This window comes from Nannobrachium achirus, assembly GCF_963921795.1.
Source record: "Nannobrachium achirus genome assembly, chromosome: 11".
In the NCBI taxonomy this organism is placed as follows: Eukaryota; Metazoa; Chordata; class Actinopteri; order Myctophiformes; family Myctophidae; genus Nannobrachium; species Nannobrachium achirus.
The window spans coordinates 35579825-35599564 of NC_137820.1; the positions used below are offsets into that span (position 1 = coordinate 35579825).

Genomic DNA, 19740 nt, shown 5'->3' on the forward strand with positions numbered 1-19740 from the left:
TTTTTATTGTATTTGTTTTTTTTCCATTTTCACAAAGAATTATTACAAGTAAATGAAAAAGGTTATGGAAAAAACACAGATTGCTCACGTATTAGGAGGGTAGTATGAGCCACCAGAAAAAATAATGGGTGTTTTTAATGAATCTATCATGGTTAAAATGGAGTTTGAATTTACAATGGGTGTGTATGGGGAGAGGCCCTGGGCCTGGAGGGCCCGATAACATTTACATCAAATATCTAGTAAATATTGAATCAAGCAAATTAAAAACTGTTCAGGGTGTTCATAAAAGCCTGTATAGACGATAAATTTAACCTTTAATTTAAGTAATACAAGACCTGACGTTAATTAAGACAAAATAGGGCACTTGCCCAGAGCGAGGCCGGTGATCAAACTGAGAACCTTCTGATTGATGGCGCCTCTACCTCCTGACACCCCCCCCCCCCCCCCCCCCCCCGCACCCTACAGCTTAACAGTGTGCTTAACACATCATAACACACACACACACACACACACACACACACACACACACACACACACACACACACACACACCAGCATACATCTAGGCTGAAGGCTGATTATGTAAACACAGAGCAGTGCTCTAATTGTTTTCTTTTCTGCATTAAATACTGTATGCAGTAGAGAGACAGACAGAGAGACAGACAGACAGAGAGACAGACAGAGAGAGAGAAAGCGTGACACAGACAGACAGAGAGAGTGCACCCACTGTACTCAGAAGAATGAGGCAGGGACGTGCAGAGAATGTTAGAGGCGCAGGGGCTAAAATGTCTAAAAGGGCCTTTTGGTGGAAATATTGAAAATATCAGACCCCCAAGCTCACAACGCGTCACACGTCGACGCGTTGTGAGCTTGGAGGTCGGCTATTTTCGGTACTTGAAACCACATTAAACTTAACCTGACTGCGCCAGATGATGGCAGCAGTGCGTATGCCTCATTGCCTGGCTGGCATACCGCTCTGCTTACCATCATCTAGGATCGCTCGGGCCCGATGTAAGGGGCGGGCCATTTTTTCAAATTCTTTAGCAGGTGATTGGATGTGGCCGTCTCTCTATCACAGTCTGGGAGTGCCAACTCCAACCACTCATATTGGCCTGTCTGCATGACGTTACACCCAGAATCCGCCTCCTGGGTTTCCACGTGGTCTGCAATCAGACTCTATTGGCTCAGAGCCGCTCAGAGCCCGCCCGTAGCTGCCGCTGATTCGTCCTGCCCGGGACTTTACGAGTGTTATCAACTCTCCCCGAGAGATCTCAGATGGTAAAGTAGGGCGGTACGCACTACTGCCACCATCTGGCGCAGTCAGGTTACATTAAACTATGTATAATCATGTGAATACCGGAGATGTCGCATAACAGCATGGATTTCTACACAGAAAGGGCATTTTCTTCAACATAAGATGCTGCATTCAAGTTCCTGATAGTTTGGACGAGGTAATTCTATTAAATGCTGCCTTCAGGTATGGCATGGAAAGAGGGCGGTTGCATTTGTTTCACAATAGTAAAAACAGCATTCATGGTCTGGAGAAGGCACTTTTTACAGACAGATATAAGGGCAGGGGCTCAAGCCCCCTTTGATGTCTACGTGTGTGCACGTGCCTGGAATGAGGTAGAAACTGCCTCAACTACACTTCCTAATGGTTGGTATACAGTGGCTATGTGGTTATGTGGTTAGGACCTAGCTCTGGTCCAGAGTGTCAGCTGCACTGATGCTCTGACAGGCGGCTGACTATAGACTAGACCAGGATTTCTCAGCCCCTACTTCAGTCAAAATAAACTAAACTACTTCGCTACTCACCTAACCAAAGGTAGTTTTGCGTTGTTGAAAGTCTATTCTCTGCGGTGGGAAACCTCTCAGCACCCCACCCACGCTGTAAAATACATTATTTTTATCATGAAATAAAACGCATCCAACTTGACCGCCACTTATTTCCGGGTTGTGTCAGTGGCTGTCTCTCGTCAGAGCGTCAGTGACAGCTGACACTCTGGACCAGAGCTAGTTAGGACCTAACCACATACCCACTGTATACCAAGACATCAGAGACACATGCTTCCACTGCCACGGATAGTTTGGAAAATACACTCTGGCCACACACCGTAGTACAAATTAAAGGAGTAGTTCACCCCCAAAATGACTTTTTCCCTATTGATTACTCATGCCATGGAGACTAGAGTTCAATAATATTTTTAGTTTTTTGTCGCATTCCTAAGACAAAAATGTGATAACAATAAATTTACCCCCATTCGTTCTGGATGATCCGGAATCAATGGGGGTAAATTTACTCAAATCAAATTTTTGTCTTAGAAATGTGACAAAAAACAAAACATATTATTGAACTCTACTCTCCATGGCATGAGTAATCAATAGAAAAAAAGTCATTTTGGGGGTGAACTACTCCTTTAAACATAACTCCGGCCACGCACCGCTGTACTAATGAAACATAACTCTAGCCATGCACCGTTGTACTAATGAAACATAACTCCAGCCACACACCGTTGTACTAATGAAACATTACTCCAGCCACGCACCGTTGTACATAACTCCGGCCACACACGTTGTACTAATGAAACATTACTCCAGCCACGAACCGTTGCACTAATGAGACATAACTCCGGCCACGCACCGTTGTACTAAAGAAACATAGCACGCATAGTGTGTGTGTGTGTCTCGGCTGCTCAACAGTGCCACTTGGTAAACCAGGCCTGCATTGCAGCTATTTGCGGGACAGGGGGATAGGGAGACAGGGAGACACACAAACTAATTTGTAGGGAGCTGCTTCACCGCTCCAAAAAAGATGAAGAAAAAATCTCATCTGGGTGAAGCACAACAATGTGCAAACACATGCAGCAAGACGTGTGAGCTGCTGTGACTACAAATCATCACACGTATTCCCGCTCTGTCCAAGCTCGGCCCACACCGCGGTCCACACAGGCACGGAGCATCAGGGTAGGCTAGGTAGGCTTACGGGCCCGGGACTCCATGGGGCCCGGTCATCAGATCACATGGACCTTTATTTTATTAGGATTTAGACGCACTTTGCGTGCTCGGCCTCTAAGCGGGTAAACTTAACATGCAAATATACAAATGAATCACAATCGCTTCCTTTACCTTATCTCCAAATGTATTTTGGGTAAAATCGTCATCAACAGCTGCCAAAAAAGCCCATTGGCGCCCGCTACGTCATCATCAATCACTTCCAGGTAGCCTTCAGCATTCTTTACTAATGGCATAATCATGAGCGGAAATGCATCTACTGTACGTAAACCGCTGAGCAGTTATTCTCAAAATTTAAACTGATTAAAAACTACTTGAGAAGCACAATGGGACAAGATAGACTAACTGGTCTGGCCATGCTGTCAATAGAAAGTGAACGGGCAAAGAAACTGGACATACAAAAGATAGTGCCATAGTAGATGATTTTGCAGAGTGCAAGGCTCGTCGAGTCCCCTTCAAATAGTGGTGAGTAGGCCTATAAGCTATACGAAGTTGCATACTTATTGTAGGCTACTTGGGCTCATGGGCCGCTGTGCCAATTTAAGCAATTCACCAATCTAACTATTGAAATTTGAATACTGTGAGTGTTGCTCACTGGTGCTGTTTTGAAGTGGTTAACAAGTTGTCATGGTCGCTTTCCACGATGGTGGTGCTGAACTCTTACAAAATGCTGTGAATGTGTGCAACTGGGGGCCCGATCATTGTGGCTTGCCTACCGGCCCGGTTTTGAGTTTTTCCGCTTCTGGGTCCACATCACTGTACATACAAATGGAGCAACTACCTTTAAATGCATTTGGAGAAAATATGCTGCTTTTTGTCCCAAAGGTTTTATTCAAAGTGAATGCAAAACATTGCAATACTGCTGCAGATGCACAATGATCCTGTAAGATTGTTTTCTCTTTCATTGCAATGTAACACAGCTGTGTTTACACATGTCTGTTTTCCCATTTAATTGTGCATATCCAGTACATTGTTTTGTTCTGATTGTGGTAAACGTATGTTTTCTCATGCCAATAAAGCCCCTTTTAAATGAATTGAATTGAGAGAGACAGAGAGAGAGAGACAGAGGTTGCAGGAATGCTGTAGTGAATACTGAACATGTCTGTGTCCTTGGATCGGGGGTCAAAAAATAGAAATCTCTCTCTCTCTCTCTCTCTCTCTCTCTCTCTCTCTCTCTCTCTCTCTCTCTCTCTCTCTCTCTGATTGCCTCTTGCTGCAGACCCATGCAGCTGTGCTCTCAGTAGACGCTGTGTTCGACCCGAGATAACACACACACAGACACACACACACACACACACACACACACACACACACACACACACACACACATACTGTGTGTGTCTGAAACTGTGTTGTGGGTTTACGAATCCAACTAAACCCATATAGAGAAAATGTCACATTGACCTTAATGCAAACCTGGAAGAAGCTTGACGCAGAGCCAACCGTATCTGTTATTGTGCAGTGACGATCAGTCAAAAGCCTACATGCTGGTTACTTTACTTATTAACTTTACTTATTAACTTTACTTATGACTAATGACTGAAAGCTTTACCCACAATAATAGAAAATGTAATAACTGTACATTAGGACACATGCCCATTTGGTCCCATTATCGTACACTCTCAGAGTTACAGACCTGTAAGGGTCCATTTGGTCCCATGTGTACACTCTGAGTTACAGACCTGTAAGGGTCCATTTGGTCGGATTTGTACACTCTCAGAGCTACTGACCTTTCTAAAACTGCTAGTACCATTCCTTGATTCTGATTGGCTGGTTTCCCTTAATTGCTGTGGTATATGAGACCCACACCTTGAATCAGTTCATATTAGGGATGTGAAAAAAAATCGAAAATCGACTCGAAAATCGACTCATGCTCACCGCGACTCAAAAAGTACGAGTTGAAAAATCGAAAAAAGTTATTATTATTTTTTTCTAAAGTTTTTCCCCCAAAAAATGTTTTAATCGCTTGTTCGTTATAAGCGTCAATGTTTTCCAAATGTGAGAGGACCGGTGTTTCTGTGTGTGTGTGTGTGTGTGTGTGTGTGTGTGTGTGTGTGTGTGTGTGTCTGTGTCGGGGACGAGTGAATGTCTGTGTTGCATGCATGGATCGCAGATTCGCATGCATGCGGTCTGTTCGTGTGCCGCGTCATAGCAGTGCGCGCTGACTGGATGTGTTGTTTACCTCCTGCCTTTGCATGCATGCTTGACACGAAAGCTCGCTTATTTAATGGCAACGTCGCCTCGTGTGCAGTGATTTTGTCAAGATTGACAATAAAACACAACACAAAATAAATACACTACTCGCCGTTAATGCGACACGGTCGGGGAGGGAGAGCGAGCCAGCGAGGCAGACCAAACAAAGCTCCACATTTGATACACTATTCTGGAGTGCTCCCACAACGGAACGGTTCCATGGACTTTGTCACTCCGCTTCTAGTCTATAGAGAACTAATAGAGAACAGACTCCATGCTAACGCAAGGAAGAGCAAGTGTTTATTATAATTATTATTAGGGCTTTGATGCAAGTTCTGGTGGGTGCTGCTGCAAGTTGTGTTGCTTAAAGTAATGCGCCGTTGTGGTCTCCTCTCAGCTGCAGCTTAGCGGGGGAGAAAAAAAAGTGAAAAAAGTCGATCGACGCGTCGATTTTCGGCCGTGACGCGTCGATTCGCAAATAATGCGTCGATTAACATCCCTAGTTCATATCAAACCCAGGTGTGTTATTTCTTTCCACAGTGTTCCACAGCTGCACCTGTATTGTTGGCAAAAGGCTGGGAACTACTTTCTTGTAGCTGGGGACAACTTTCTTGCAGAGCAGACCTTATAGTGAATTATTAGTGAAATAGAACAGTTTTAATTGGTACATGTCTATGATTTTTCATGTTGCCATATTGTAACCATTTTAGAAAAGCAATAAGCCACGTGAGGCTTGTGGTTACCTGTATTTTAGACCGGCTGAGAGGGTTGGAGAGTCTCCCTACGCCTCTCAGCCGGTGTAAAATACCAGGTAACCAACATGTGTGCTCAGGAATGCCTCAGCGGACGTGGCGTTGCGGCATGGATTTCTATACGGAGAGGGCAATTCTTTCAACATAAAATGCTACATTTCAATTAGAGTTTGGAAGAGGCAATTCTCTTGAATGCTGCTTTCAGGTAAGGCATGGAAAGAGGGCATTTGCGTTTCTTTCACCACAGTAAAAACTGCATTCATGGTCTGGAGAGGGAACTTTTTACAGACGGGTAAAAGGGCAGGGCCTCAAGACCCTTTTGATGTCTAAGTGTGCCTGCGACCCCACATAAAGTACTCAGGTGTTCGTTCTTCTTACATAGTGTTAATTTAAAAACGATGAAGAAAAATGTTGGTCAACTACCTTTTTTCACAGACGAAAACCAAATAAAAACTAAATACAAACTAAGCTATGATGACTAAAACTAAGACTAAATATATTTCCGTCAACAAATCAAAACTAGACTAAAATGTTGTGGAGGGACTAATGGAGAAGAGATCCAGTAGAACTAAAAGACAAGCCATTTTATGTTTGGTTGTGCTCGGAAAATAGCAGATCTACTGTGATGCATTGTGAGCTTGTAGATCTGCTATTTTCAGCATGCAACCAAGTGTAAAATCAGCCATTATGACGCCATCAACGCCTGCCAAAATGCATTAGCATTCGACAATATCAACTGTAGATTTAGCCGACAGAAACAAAAACGTCAAAACAAATCTGTGAAAAAAAGATTAATTTTATTCAAAAGACTATGACTAAAACTAAATCAAAATGTGCTCTAAGTTCACACTATAGTGGCGTTTCCATAAACGTATTCGAATTAGGGAAGCGAATTATCAGAAATACGCATTAAGACAAAGCGAATTTAGCATGTTTCCATTTGCGGGTGTCATTCGAATTAGCGACGGTCGCAAGAGTTGATCGGGCTGATTTTTTTCAGACCGAACCTGAGCACTGCACGTCTGACTGCTGTGACTCGGTCGCTGTCTAGTAGTGGGAAGAAGGGGTTATCAGTCATCATCATGGCCCCAAATAACTTTTAAATAGTCTATATTACAATTGGCGACGAGTCTCTTACGAAATTGGCAAGAGTTCCTCTCAATACATAAAGCTACCGGTTCACCGGGAAAACCGCGGTCGCGTCGCTGCACAGTGCTCATCATCCTGCAAGTTTCAGCGTCCTCTGGAAGGTCAGGTGGCCGATCTGCAAGCTCACAACGCGGCGCGGAGACGTGGATGCGAGGTGCTGTGAGCTTGTAGATTGGGCACTTCAGGCACGCAACACCGTGGGATGAGGAAGGGTTCGCCACCGATGGCTTGAGGTGAAAAAGGGAGGAATTTACACATGGTCCGTGTCACTCCGCTTGTAACAAACAACCGGTTAGTTTTGTGGGATAACGCTATACCATGGACGTGAAGCGGCAGGGGAAATGGACCTAGAACGTCATAATCTATTCGCATTTATTGTCTGACCTGTTTCCATTCACTTATGCGCATTTAGTTTATTCGATAAAGGCTCAAAATCCTCTTCCTCCAAGCGGATAACTTTTTTTGCGGATAATGAAAGTTTATTCGCATTTTGAAGTGTTTCCATAAAAACATTTTGCGAATAAGCCATTAATGCGCAAAAAGTGGCTTTATGGAAACGCCACTTATGTGAGGTGCAGGTTAACAGGTTTACCATCAGTTTATCTTATGGATCTGTTTCACCTGAAACATTGTAGATAGAACCTGTAAAGTTCCGTTTACATTATATCTACTAGAACAGGTGTCTTCAACGTTTTCAGGCCAAGGACACCTTAGTTGAGAAAGAGATGAAGCAGGGACCCCTGCATCAGTGTATTTTCGATTCATGTCAATTTGTGTTTTCAGATATTTAACCACTTGAACCGTCAATACTTAATTCGCTTAGTCTGCTCTTTTCCCCCTTTACACCAAACCTCAAACCTCAAACCATAACCGATCTACAAGCTCACAATGCCTCGCCCTACGACGGCCTTAAAGGAGTGTAAATCCCTACGCTCCTTTAAAGCCGCTCTTCTGCAACATGAAACAGGTAAAAAAGACAAAGCCTATGAAGATACTCTTCTTCTGTGACATGACACCCGGGAGGCACACAAATACCATTACAGTTGAATGAAGTGTAGCTTACTCCAGACACGGAAGAATCTTGGCCAATGTGAATGCTGGTCGGCGGGGACCAGGCAACCGTTTTCGGGAGCAGTTTAAATCAATCGGACCGCAGTGTGAATCCGCCCTTAAGTCTGCCCTAATAATAATGAACACTGCGTCTTACCCGAGGCCGCCTGCATCCAGCCGCAGATCTTGTAGACGGTGGATGTGCTCAGGAAGAAGAAGAGGCTGAAGCAGGCGATGCAGGTGACCACCAGCATCATGGACATGCCCACGAGGAAGGAGGCCGCCTTGAAGGCCCCCGACGGGATATCCGAGAACTCGGTGAAGCTGCCCTGGCAGGCCAGCTCCTTGGACACGCCGTCTCCCGTGCAGAAGTGGAACAGGCCGAAGTAGCCCACCTGCAGCGGCGAGGAAGAAAAGTGCTCTCGTTTTCTACTTGAGTAAAAGTATCAATACTGCAATGTGGAAATACTCTCTGTTACAGGTAAAAAATCCAGAGTTCTGAATTTACTTTGAGTGAAAGTACAAAAGAGTTGGTGTCAAAATGTACTTGAAGTACCAAAAGTAGAAAGCAGGATATACAGTACTCGTTATGCAGAATGTCCCATTTCACAAGTTTTGAAATGAAAATAGCAGGTCTACAAGCTCACAATGCGTCGCATCGCGACACATTGTTAGCTTGTAGATCGGCTATTTTCAAATGGCCGAAATGTATAGGGCTGAAGTGGATAATGTATGTTTTTCAATAATAATCAAAATCTACAAAGTATAGTAACTAGTAACTAAAAGTTTCAAAATATTGTAGTGGAGTAAAAGTACAGTTCACATATTGTGGGGAGGTCCCCAGTTCAAATATCACAAATATTTCTTTGGAGGGGGTGAGTTTGAAACCACCACCAGTTAGCCCACCCACCAGAGGAGTGTCCACGCCATCTCCGATCCAGTAGGGCTGGGAGAAGATGGTGATGTTCACCAGCCCAAACAGCACGGTGAAGATGGCCCAGAGCAGGCCGATCACGCGCGAGTTCCTCACGTAGTTGGTCTGGTAGAGCTTGGCGGCTTCAGCGGAGGGCAGCATGGAGGCAGCAGATCCGGGGAGCATTGGTACGACAAAAAAATTATAATAATCCAAAAACCCGGGGAGGAGAATATTTCGACCCCCCCAAAAAAACAACCTTTAAGTGTTTAATTTAAACGCGTAAACACGGCATGCAGCCGTAGAAGAGTGGTCATTTAGGGAAACGGTTAGGAGCTCCAAAAATATGAGTGACGTTAGTCTCGTACTACGGACATAGGGGACATGTACACGAAGCCAGACGTAGGAGCGGTTAGCATCGCTCAAAAAAAGACTCGACGCGCTGTGGTGGTCTTCTTCATTCGCCAGATGTTTCCCTCCACATCTGTTCAGTGTTGACGGTGTCCAAGCACAGGCCAGAACGAGAATTATCCAACCTATGGATGCTTTAGGGTGAAATATAGCCTAACCTACAGTCACTCGGATGTTTTCTCTCTCTTCTTCGTTTTATTTATTTCTTCCAGATGCAAAGATCGATTTGACCAGCGTCCAGTCCGTCTGCCTGTCTGCCTGTCTGCCTGCCTGTCTGTCTGTCTGTCTGTCTGTCTGTCTGTCTGTCTGTCTAGCCGTCAAACATCGCCGGCTGACGCGCGCACGTTCCGTGTAAAACGCGACACGTCCTTGGAAAAACCTCGGAGAGAGAGAAACAAAGATTTATTAAAAAGGCTATGTTGACTCCGTCATTGGCTTGGAGCTGACATCATTTTACGCATAGTGCATTATCAACGCAGCTGGGGAAGAAAAGAAAAAAAACAACAATGAACCGGTATTAATCGCCTAAACAAAAGAAGGTTTTAAATGGAAACAATGACGTCTCTCTCGATCTAAACGCCGTTCCGGGGCGCAAAGCTATATTGCGTAATAATAATAATGCACACCGTCCATACATTACCGGGAAGGATGCGATCATGCGGATGTGTGTGTGAGATGCTGCCTGCCTGCCTGAAGCACGCACGCACGCACACGCACGCCTCAAATCACATTACATCACAATGAGAAAACCCCGCACGATGTTTAAATGTAGCCTGCAAACAATACAAACACGATCCGATCCAATCCATCCGTCCATTCATTCATTCACTCGTTCGTTCAGGCAGACGGACGAATCGATGCGACGCGAACCTGATCTGCGTCTGTCTGTCTGCTCTGCTGCTGAGGAGAGGATGATGATGATGATGGGAATGGTCGATGAAGATGGCACGGGATGGGAGGGGCGATAATATATAGACCTACACGCACATTATAATAAGCAATGGTCTTTTCGTCTTTCTTTCTTTGTACTTTAATTAAAAATATCAATAAGGCCTATTCTGTTAAGTCCAGAATTCAAAATGTAGCCTACTTGAGTAAAATTATAGCCCAAAAGTATTGGCATCAAAATGTAGCTCTACTTAAAGTAGGTAGCCTACCAAAAGCAAAAGTAGGCCTACTCATATGAATGTCCCATTTCAAGTTTTCAAATGTAGGCCTATAAAAGTATTTTGAAAATAGCAGATCTACAAGCTCACACTGCATCGCATTGGGAATTGTGAGCTTGTAGATCTAGAGACTAGATCTATTTTCAAATGGCCAACATGTAGACCTATATAGGGTTGAAGTGGTTAATGTATAATTGTAGGCTATGTTTTCTAAATAATCAAAATCTAATTAGAAAAACCTAATTAGTAGGCTACGTTTTTATTATAATTGTTGTGGAGTAATTACAGTGTAGCCTACAAATCTCGAGGCAAATGGAGTAGAAATAGGCCTATTGGAAATTAGAAGCGCTCCAGTAAAGTAAAAGTACCAAAAAAATGTACTTAAGTAGGCTACAATAGGCCTAGTAGGCCTACTAAAGTCTTGAGTAAATGTAGGCCTACTTTACACCTTCTCTGTCTGGGACCAATCCATTGCCTAAACAATAGCTAGCTACAGTAGGCTACAATGGTGAATGGTCAGTGCAGTGGTCAAAGGGTGTGGGGCGAGGGTCCATTATTTGGTTCCATTCGCAGCCTGTAGCCTGTGTACACTCTCTTCTGAGTTGCAGTCCCGCAACCAAGTGTCCGAATATTCGGACCCTTTGGTGTCCCGCGGACCTCAAGTTGAGAACAAGTGCGGCCGCCGTCATCGACCAACGGCCGTGTCACAAGGACGTACGTGCGTGGCCGTGGGCTCCTCTGCGTCAACAACACAGACGCGCGTCCACGCACGTCTACGCAGATCACGCACGACGCAATGTGTACAAACGACGCGAACGGATTTGATTGTAAGCCGTCTCTCAGACACAATGACAGAATTAAATCATACAGTGCAAATAGCAGATCTGCATGTTCACACAACACGTCCTAGTTCAAAGGTCTTCTTCATCAGTTGGTCAACAGCAACCTCTAGCGGCCTGTATGTGTAATGATTCCGTTTGAAAATATGACCAAATGAATGACAACATACTGAACATAGGCCTACAACAGGAGGACTGGATTTTAGGTATTTGTACTTTGAGTATTTAAAATTTCCAACAATTTTACTTCTACTAGCCTATATCTCAGATCCAAATATTGTACTTTTACTCCACTACATTTACGTGAAAACTTTTACTAGTCATATGCACTTTGCAATGATGTTCTCCTCTACAGTGACCCCCAGCTGAGGGGCATTCTAGCCAGAGGTATCATATCACACCAAATCCTGGTCCCTGGGTACAAGGTTTCACTCATATTTTGTGCTTTGACTATTGAAAAATAGCTGATACAAGCTCACAGTGCTGGTGATGCTCAGTGATGGCGCTCAAATATTTTCATGTGAAGGACCCCCCCAAATGACATGTATTTGGCCACGGACCCCCATCTCAAAACATTTCGTTCCAGGGACCCCCCCCCCCCCCCCCCCCCAGAAGCAAAATTTGAGTTACAAATGTTCACTTAAAAAGTACATAATATTCAAAGATTTGCACACATTTTCATGACTTTTCAAAAATAGCAGATCTACAAGCTCACAGCGCGGCACTCGGTGCCGTGCGAGCTTGTATAACTGCTATTTTTCAATAGCTAAAGTATAAAATAATTGAGGCCCTGGTAACTCAGTCCCACTTAAATAAGAAATAAGAAATGCCATAAATAAGGCCTTGTTTTGACCTATATTGTACTGTCAGAAGGTGCAGTATAGGCCTATATTGTACTGTCAGAAAGAGTAACCCTATGTATAATATAAATCAAAGTGGGGTTGTGTACTTTGTCTTCCTCTGATAAGAGAGCAGAGTTGTGTTCTCATAGCTACCAGACAGTTTCACTTTCACTTGTAGGCCTGTTTCTGGGAAATGGCATGATCTGCTGTGTGTGTGAAGCACATGCTCGGACACTTCCAGTGGAGGTGCATTATGGGGGAAAGCCTCTCAGTCAGTGGGAAAAGAGGCAACGAAACAAGTGCTGAAAAGTGCCTCAAAAGCGGTAGCAAAACAAGTTGGGAAGAAGGTTTTCGTAAACGAAGTGGTGAAAACTGCCACTGACAAATATCTCACACTTCATGAACAGACGACAAGGAATGACAATTTTCCCACCACATATTACACTTCCAGTCAGGCAGGTTCATGGTCAAGTGAAAGGTCCACAAGGTCAGACAGTGGACCCCGTCAATCATCTTCACAATCATCAGTTGCAACCATGAGTTCACACGTAGACACTACCAGTGGCGCTGTTACTCTCTGTCACTTGCGTAAAAGGTCCAGACCGTTCAGTGACACAGAATTCGAATCATGTCAGTACACCACAAATTCAGCTAAAAGGTCTAAACCTAACGGCGGCAACACTTCCAGTCAGGCAGGTTCAGGTGAAAGGTCCACATCTCACAGTCAGTCAGACAGTGGATTCTCTCAATCATCCTCACAAACATCAGATACAACCATGAGTTCAGACATGAGCAGTAGTGATGAGGAGGAGGACTCATCTGATGATGAGGAATCATCTGATGAAGAAGATTTAAAGCTTGTCAAAAATGGATGGATCTATTATTTCCATTGCAAGGGTGGATATTACAAAATGGGCTATACCAAGCGGGTCAATCCGAAAAGGCTTAAAGAACACAAGAGGAAAATAAATCCAGAACTCAGACCAAAACAAGATGAAATCATAAAAGTCTTTGCGTGTGATAATGTCGTGCAAGCTGAGACAATGATCAAGCGCATACGTCACGCTGATAGAATTGAAATGGCAGGGCAACAAACTGAATATTTTAGTGAAGATATTGAAAGTGATATCAGAAGGGTTGTGGCAGAATTCAACTCGCAGCCAGAGTCAAAATTGCAAATCTCATATTATACATTAAATCGTGGAAACAGGATTGAGAGAGTTGATAATGATGAAATATGATGTTTTATTTAAATTTCGTCCAGTTGTTTTATAAAAATGTATGGGCATTGGGCAAATATTCTAACGATTATGTAAATGAATTGTGATTAGGCCTACCTTAAATATCTGGATCAGGTGAATATGCTATATTGATTGATTGAGTATTTTAGTAAATGGAGAACAGTACAAGTATCGTCAATACAATAAAAAATGTAGTACAGTACAAGTACATGCAGTTAAACACCCTGCCTAAAAGGAGCATCCCAAATATATATATTTTTTTTTTACGTCGGAAGTCTTTGGTATTCAATTCATGGACATAGCAAGCAAAAAAAGAACAAAGAAGAACATTCAAAAATCATTGCAGTTATAAAAATACTTTACTGTTTGTACAGGGAAAGGGAAACGTGGGGGTGGGGCTGATATAATGTAGAAGCATATAGCATGTTATTACCAGCTCTACATTGTCTACTGTCTCCCTTATCACATTTTTATTAGCATGCATCCGAATATATGTTTTATTATACTGATATCGCTTTGATTTAATAAGGTAGTAATCAAAATAACTGCTAATTCTGCTATAATTACTGTAAATGTTTAGAAGACGTTCATTACTGTCCCAGATTTAAAAAAGGAATACAAAAATAACAATAATATAAAGTGTGAAAGTAAGTGTGTGGGTCCTTCCTGGTTCAAAAAGTTGTCTTGTTTGGCCTCATTTAGAATATTCTACATAGTTTGAGATATGTATTTACTTATCAAGAGTGTGATCAAAATCAAGAGTGATTAATGAATGAATGACATATTTATTTACGTGTCATGCCATCAATTTGGCCCATCCCACAAGGGATTATACGACACATTACACAAAATATTACATTACACTGAAATTCATATCACATCTTATAACATATCAAATAACTAAATATGCATACAGTATACACATGAACAAAATAAGAAACAAGACAATACTATTTTACATGTAAATGGCCCTCCTTCTCATTGACCAAGCCTGCTCAAGAAATGAAACAAATGAATAAATATCATGCTCAGTAAAAGCATCACTTTTACTGTAGCATCGCCAATATAAATGTTAGTCAACTCCACGTTCTTGCAGTATCAAATAGAGGTAAACAACCCAAACAGATGTGTACTTTCACACAGTGAAAAATGCTTTAGAATTTGCAAACTTGTACTTGCATGAGTCCACTGGTTTTAATTAAGGTTAGGATGAATAAGGAATTGGTTACTGTCAAATCATCAGTAGGTCTGACAATGTTTTAGCTAGAACTGCAAGGTTTATGCGAGCACTTCTTGGGAAGGTTGCAGTCACCTAAGAACAAACTAATAATAGTCATGAGCTAAGCGACTAGATTTGGGTCCTAGAAGTCATGTAGACACTAGGCAGGAACCAGTTTAGGGAGATCAACTGGCTTCCTGTCTCTGGCCAGACTGACCACGTTCATCAGAGAAGCACATAGTGGGTTTGTTTGTTTGTTTCATTAGATCTAGTGGTGCCACCCAGTGGAACAGTCTGGACACAGCAATCAAACAGACTGAATTTGGAAACTAAACTGTTTTCTTTTTTTTTTTTCTTTTTTTTTTTTTTCTTTTTTTTTTTTTTCATGGCTGTTTGAAAAGGTTCTTGTTTGATAGACTGTACATTTACATTTTAATCATTTAGTAAGGGGTGTTTACCGTGTTTTGTTTTAATTTACAGCATGTGAATTGTTTTGTCAAAATGGGTCATTCATTGTACTTAAATTAATTTGCCTTGTGTAATGTTCAGGACCACACTTATTGTGAATCATCCATTGTATTGACCAGTAGCTCAACATTAAATTAAATTAAGAGTTGTTGTTTTTTATATCCCACAGATCTAACAGGCTACTCATTCTCAAATTCTTCATTGCAGATGCACAAAATACCATCTACAGTATTTTAATTTTCATTTCAACCTTTATTTAATTCTCTGAGAACATACTTTTTCAGCGGTGCTGAGATTACAACAACAACAAAACACAACAACAATATGCATTAAGAAAAAAATCACACCTGTGTGAACTGAGCGGTGGTTTACCCACCAACCCCCCCCCCCCCGTGTGCGTGTGTGTGTGTGTGTGTGTGTGTGTGTGTGTGTGTGTGTGTGTGTGTGTGTGTGTGTGAACAACAGCGCCCCTCCCTTAACATGTGTGGTCAGAAAAGGTACTGCCAGGCTACATACACGGCCGGACGGCCGGACGGACGCATACATACCCACACACACGGCCACGTATAGGAGATGGTGTTACCACCGCTCAAAAAATAAGAAAAGAGAATACAGAATACAAAAGTGAATAAAATAACACAATGCCATTGCAGGATTTATGAATCAATTAAAACAGGTACAATGTGACGACTGTCCTGACGACTCCTGAGTGTAATTTGTGGGCAAAGCAAGTTTATTTTGTATAGTGCATTTCAACAAGGCAATTCAAGTGCTTTACATAAATCTTTGAGGGTACAGTCACACTGACATGAGATTTTGCCAATGCTTTCAATGGGAGTGGTTTCTTGCGATTCACGGATTTCTGCAAAAATATGCTCTGTTCACATTGAAATGCAATGGCAGAATATGCCCTCATAGGTAGAATTAAGCATTAAGACATTAAGAGCATTATGAGAGTGCAAAAGAAACATTTTGTAATGTGATTTGAATATAATAATGGGTAAAAAAAAATCTACATTTTCATCTTTGCATCTCACACACACACACACACACACACACACACACACACACACACACACACACACACACACTCACTCTTCCCAACACACGCCAATGCCAAGGACACTGGTACAGCACATGTCTTTTTTTTTTCCTTTTTTTTTTTTTACATACTGTACACACCAGGCCTGGAATGTTGTCATTTTAGGGGCAAGGCCACTTGGCCTTTGGTGTTGTAAATTTTTTGACGGCACAAAGCCAAATGCCAGGGCCAAGATTTTAGTCCATTGAAATAATTAATTTAAGGGTTAAAGATGGTTTAAAATGTAATATCTAGACTATCTGTGATCAAGTCTGATCCGTCTGATATTTCATATTCCATCCTGATTGGCTAATATTGGCTTCCAAAGTTTACAGGATTGCTCCGTTTTTGAACAAAATGCCTCAAATCATCAACACAGCTTGCGATTACAGTGAAATTTGCCACACATATTCCCACTATGTCAAGGAACAAATGCTACCCTTTTCACATTGGCCTGTTATAGCGCCACCAGCAGGTAGACTTTAGCAAAACACATTTTTGGAACACAATGTCTCAAATCATGCATGCAGTGTCCGATTGCCATGAAAGGTCTAAGGTGAAGAACATATGCCATCCTTTTTACATTGGCCTATTATACCGTAGCACCACCAGGACGCCTGGCCTGGTGGAGACCTGTGCTCGGAAGAGCACTGCTTCTAGTTTCCTTATGATTTCTGTGATTTCTACATTTATTTTTCCAGTTCTCATCTTTATTCTGTGTGTAAAGTCTTGGGTGGGAAGTTTGCTGGCTTCAATTGTGATATTTGGAACGATTTTGAGTCAACATGAGGCAACATGAAGCAACAGCTACGGTCTGATAAAGTAAAATCTATATATATAATTAGATATTATTATATTTAAGGGCGATTCATAGCTGACCTACAAGCTCACAATATGTCCAGCACGTTGTGAGCTTGCAGATCGCCTATTGTTGCTAAATATAATATAATATCAGAATGCCCATTTATACACTGTCTTCATACATGGGACAGTAATTTCATGCTTTTCCAATGTTTTACCAACTCTTCACAGAAACCAATAAAAAATTAAAAACAAGGCTTTTCAAAAAGCAATAACTGACACTGTATTGTGTTTAACAACTAAAATCATACGGAGAATGTCCTTAGTTTTAGTCTTGTGAATATCCAATATTTTCTTCAAAAATAGGCTACTGAATAAAAGTTCTTGTAATCACTTGACTAATCTAATACTTACTCTAAAACTAATTAAAACAGCCTTTTCACAAAATAAAAAAACAAAATTAACTACTAGTAAACCCCTTTAAAAAGGAATTATAAAAAACTGAAATTTAAATCAAAAAGTCAAAACAAAATAAAAATAAAAGCTAAAGAAAAATGCATAACTATAACTTGACCAAAACTAGGCATTTTCTTTTGAAAGTGATTACCAATGGTTACAGGAAGCCACTCTAGAAGAGAACTAACAGAGGAGAATAACATTCCATGTAATTAAGGCCTACAGTACATTTTTCTCTATTGGAATAGATGTCGTTTAAAACAAACTTAGTGCAAAATGCCATATCTCCATTTTGGCAAACACTTACTTAATTGCTCATTATAAAAAAAACACATGAATACATGTTCTCAAATAAAACAAACTATTTCTATTCCACAGTCAAAGTTTTCATGCCACCAATGAGCTTGTCAGCGCAAACCCGTCAGGTGTTATGTTTGAAAGTAGCAGGTCTGAAACAAGCCTCTTTCACACAATGTGCATGCGGCTGCTAGGGTTTTTGCAGCTGTTATGGCCGATGCTGGACGCATTCCTGCTGGGACCGCTCCTCACAGAACCTCCCATTTGCCGCACACTGCAAGGTACACTACAGGACCGAAGGCGAACGCCTCTGGCTCGGACAGAACCACTTCATGGAAGCATAGGCGAGCTCTGCGAAGCTGGACAAGGCGGACACCACCCCTACGCCGGAATAGAAGCAGAGGAAGACCGTTTTCGCCGTGGAGCGGGAGGTGAAGCAGTCCACGGTGTAGGGGCAGGGGAAGCGGCTGCAGGGGAACTGGGCCTCCACCTTGAAGCCATAGAGCCACCACTGTCCCACCAGGACCCCCACTTCAGCCAAGGCCACATTCACCAGGTAGAGCCTCCTCAGGTCTCTGTAACCCTGGCCGCTCATCTGGATGAAGCCGGGGCCGACCTTCTGCTTGTTGCGGTGGTGCATGGCGTACATGAGGAAGATCATCGAGGGCGTGGCGATGAGCACAATGTGGAACACCCAGAAGCGGTACTGGGAGATGGGGAAGGCCAGGTCGTAGCACACCTGCTCGCAGCCTGGCTGGAGGGTGTTGCACGCAAACTCCGCTTCTCCGCCTCCGAACAGGTCACTGGCGACGGTGCCCAGGATGAGCATCCTGAAGACCAGCATGAGGAAGAGCCAGAAGTGTCCCAGCAGTGGCAAATGGGCCTGGAGGTTATCGAAGAGGCCGCTGAGAAAGTCCCACTCGTCCATGATGGTATCACCTCTGGATCCCTGCCGGGCTGCTCTCCTGTATCTATGTGGTGTGTTTTGTCAGCATCAAGTCATGGACTCCTGCACCTTAATCCATGTTCGAATCAAATCGACATGAGTCACAGAGGCACAGTGTTTGTAGTCCAAGGAATATTACAACCGAAACGAATGGATCTGCAGGTCAACGGCTTGCCTTTAATTGTTATATGTGAAGGAAATGAAGGGAGGTTCTGAAAGAAGAAAAGATGACAGGGAGTCACTTGATTGAAGCAACACAACCCAGTAAATACTGAGGGCAATAACCGTCTGAAATAGTTTCTCTTTCTTTCTCAACTTGAACAATCTATTTCTATGTACAAAATAATGAGTAACAAATTGTTTGAAGGTTAAAAATAAATAAATAAATAAAACAGTAGGCCTTGTGATCATTTAAAAAAAAGCAAAACAAGAGGTGGGCTATGTGGCAGCTGAACGTGTAGAGAGCCCGCCAGGGAAGCAGAAGGTCCCAGGTTTGAACAAGATAACACCTTAAAAAACATTGCTTTATGTCTGAGATTATTTTGTTATACAAATCACAAAATGACTTGCTCACGTTTTGTTTGCAAAAGTCTCAACCATGCTCTATATCTCAACAAGATACTTGTAAACCCACAGACTTGACCACACACACACACACACATCACACCACACCACGTCACACCAGTCCTCCGTGACCTCCACTGGCTGCCTGTCAATACTACCACCTACAAGGCACTCCACAACCACTCGCACCCCCCTACCTCTCCGATCTCCTCAAACCACATGTTCCGTCTCGTTCCCTCAGGTCAAGTGAGGCTGGCCTCCTTGAGGTCCCCAGGGCCAAGCGCCGAACTCTGTGGCCGCCCCCCACCCTCTGGAACGAACTCCCCAAACCCATCGCAGAT

At 42.7% G+C, this 19740-nt stretch overlaps 2 protein-coding genes across 2 annotated transcripts in view; both read right to left on the reverse strand.

Annotated features, from left to right (window-relative positions):
- The window catches only part of LOC308294311 (LHFPL tetraspan subfamily member 3 protein-like), a gene marked incomplete at both ends in the record, with an annotated part of 30339 nt that extends 21085 nt beyond the window's left edge, over positions 1 to 9254 (reverse strand). The window contains 2 exons of the mRNA XM_080737039.1: positions 8313 to 8550; positions 9066 to 9254. Of these exons, the coding sequence (XP_080593165.1) occupies positions 8313 to 8550; positions 9066 to 9254 (427 nt within the window). The remainder of the gene's footprint in view (positions 1 to 8312; positions 8551 to 9065) is intronic.
- Positions 9255 to 18175: 8921 nt separating this feature from the next.
- On the reverse strand, positions 18176 to 18817 carry LOC308294312 (gap junction delta-3 protein-like; the record flags this gene model as incomplete). Its single annotated transcript, XM_080737040.1, has 1 exon — positions 18176 to 18817. The coding sequence occupies one exon, from the start codon at positions 18815 to 18817 to the stop codon at positions 18176 to 18178; it is 642 nt and encodes a 213-aa protein (XP_080593166.1).
- Between the last annotated feature and the right edge of the window lie 923 nt (positions 18818 to 19740).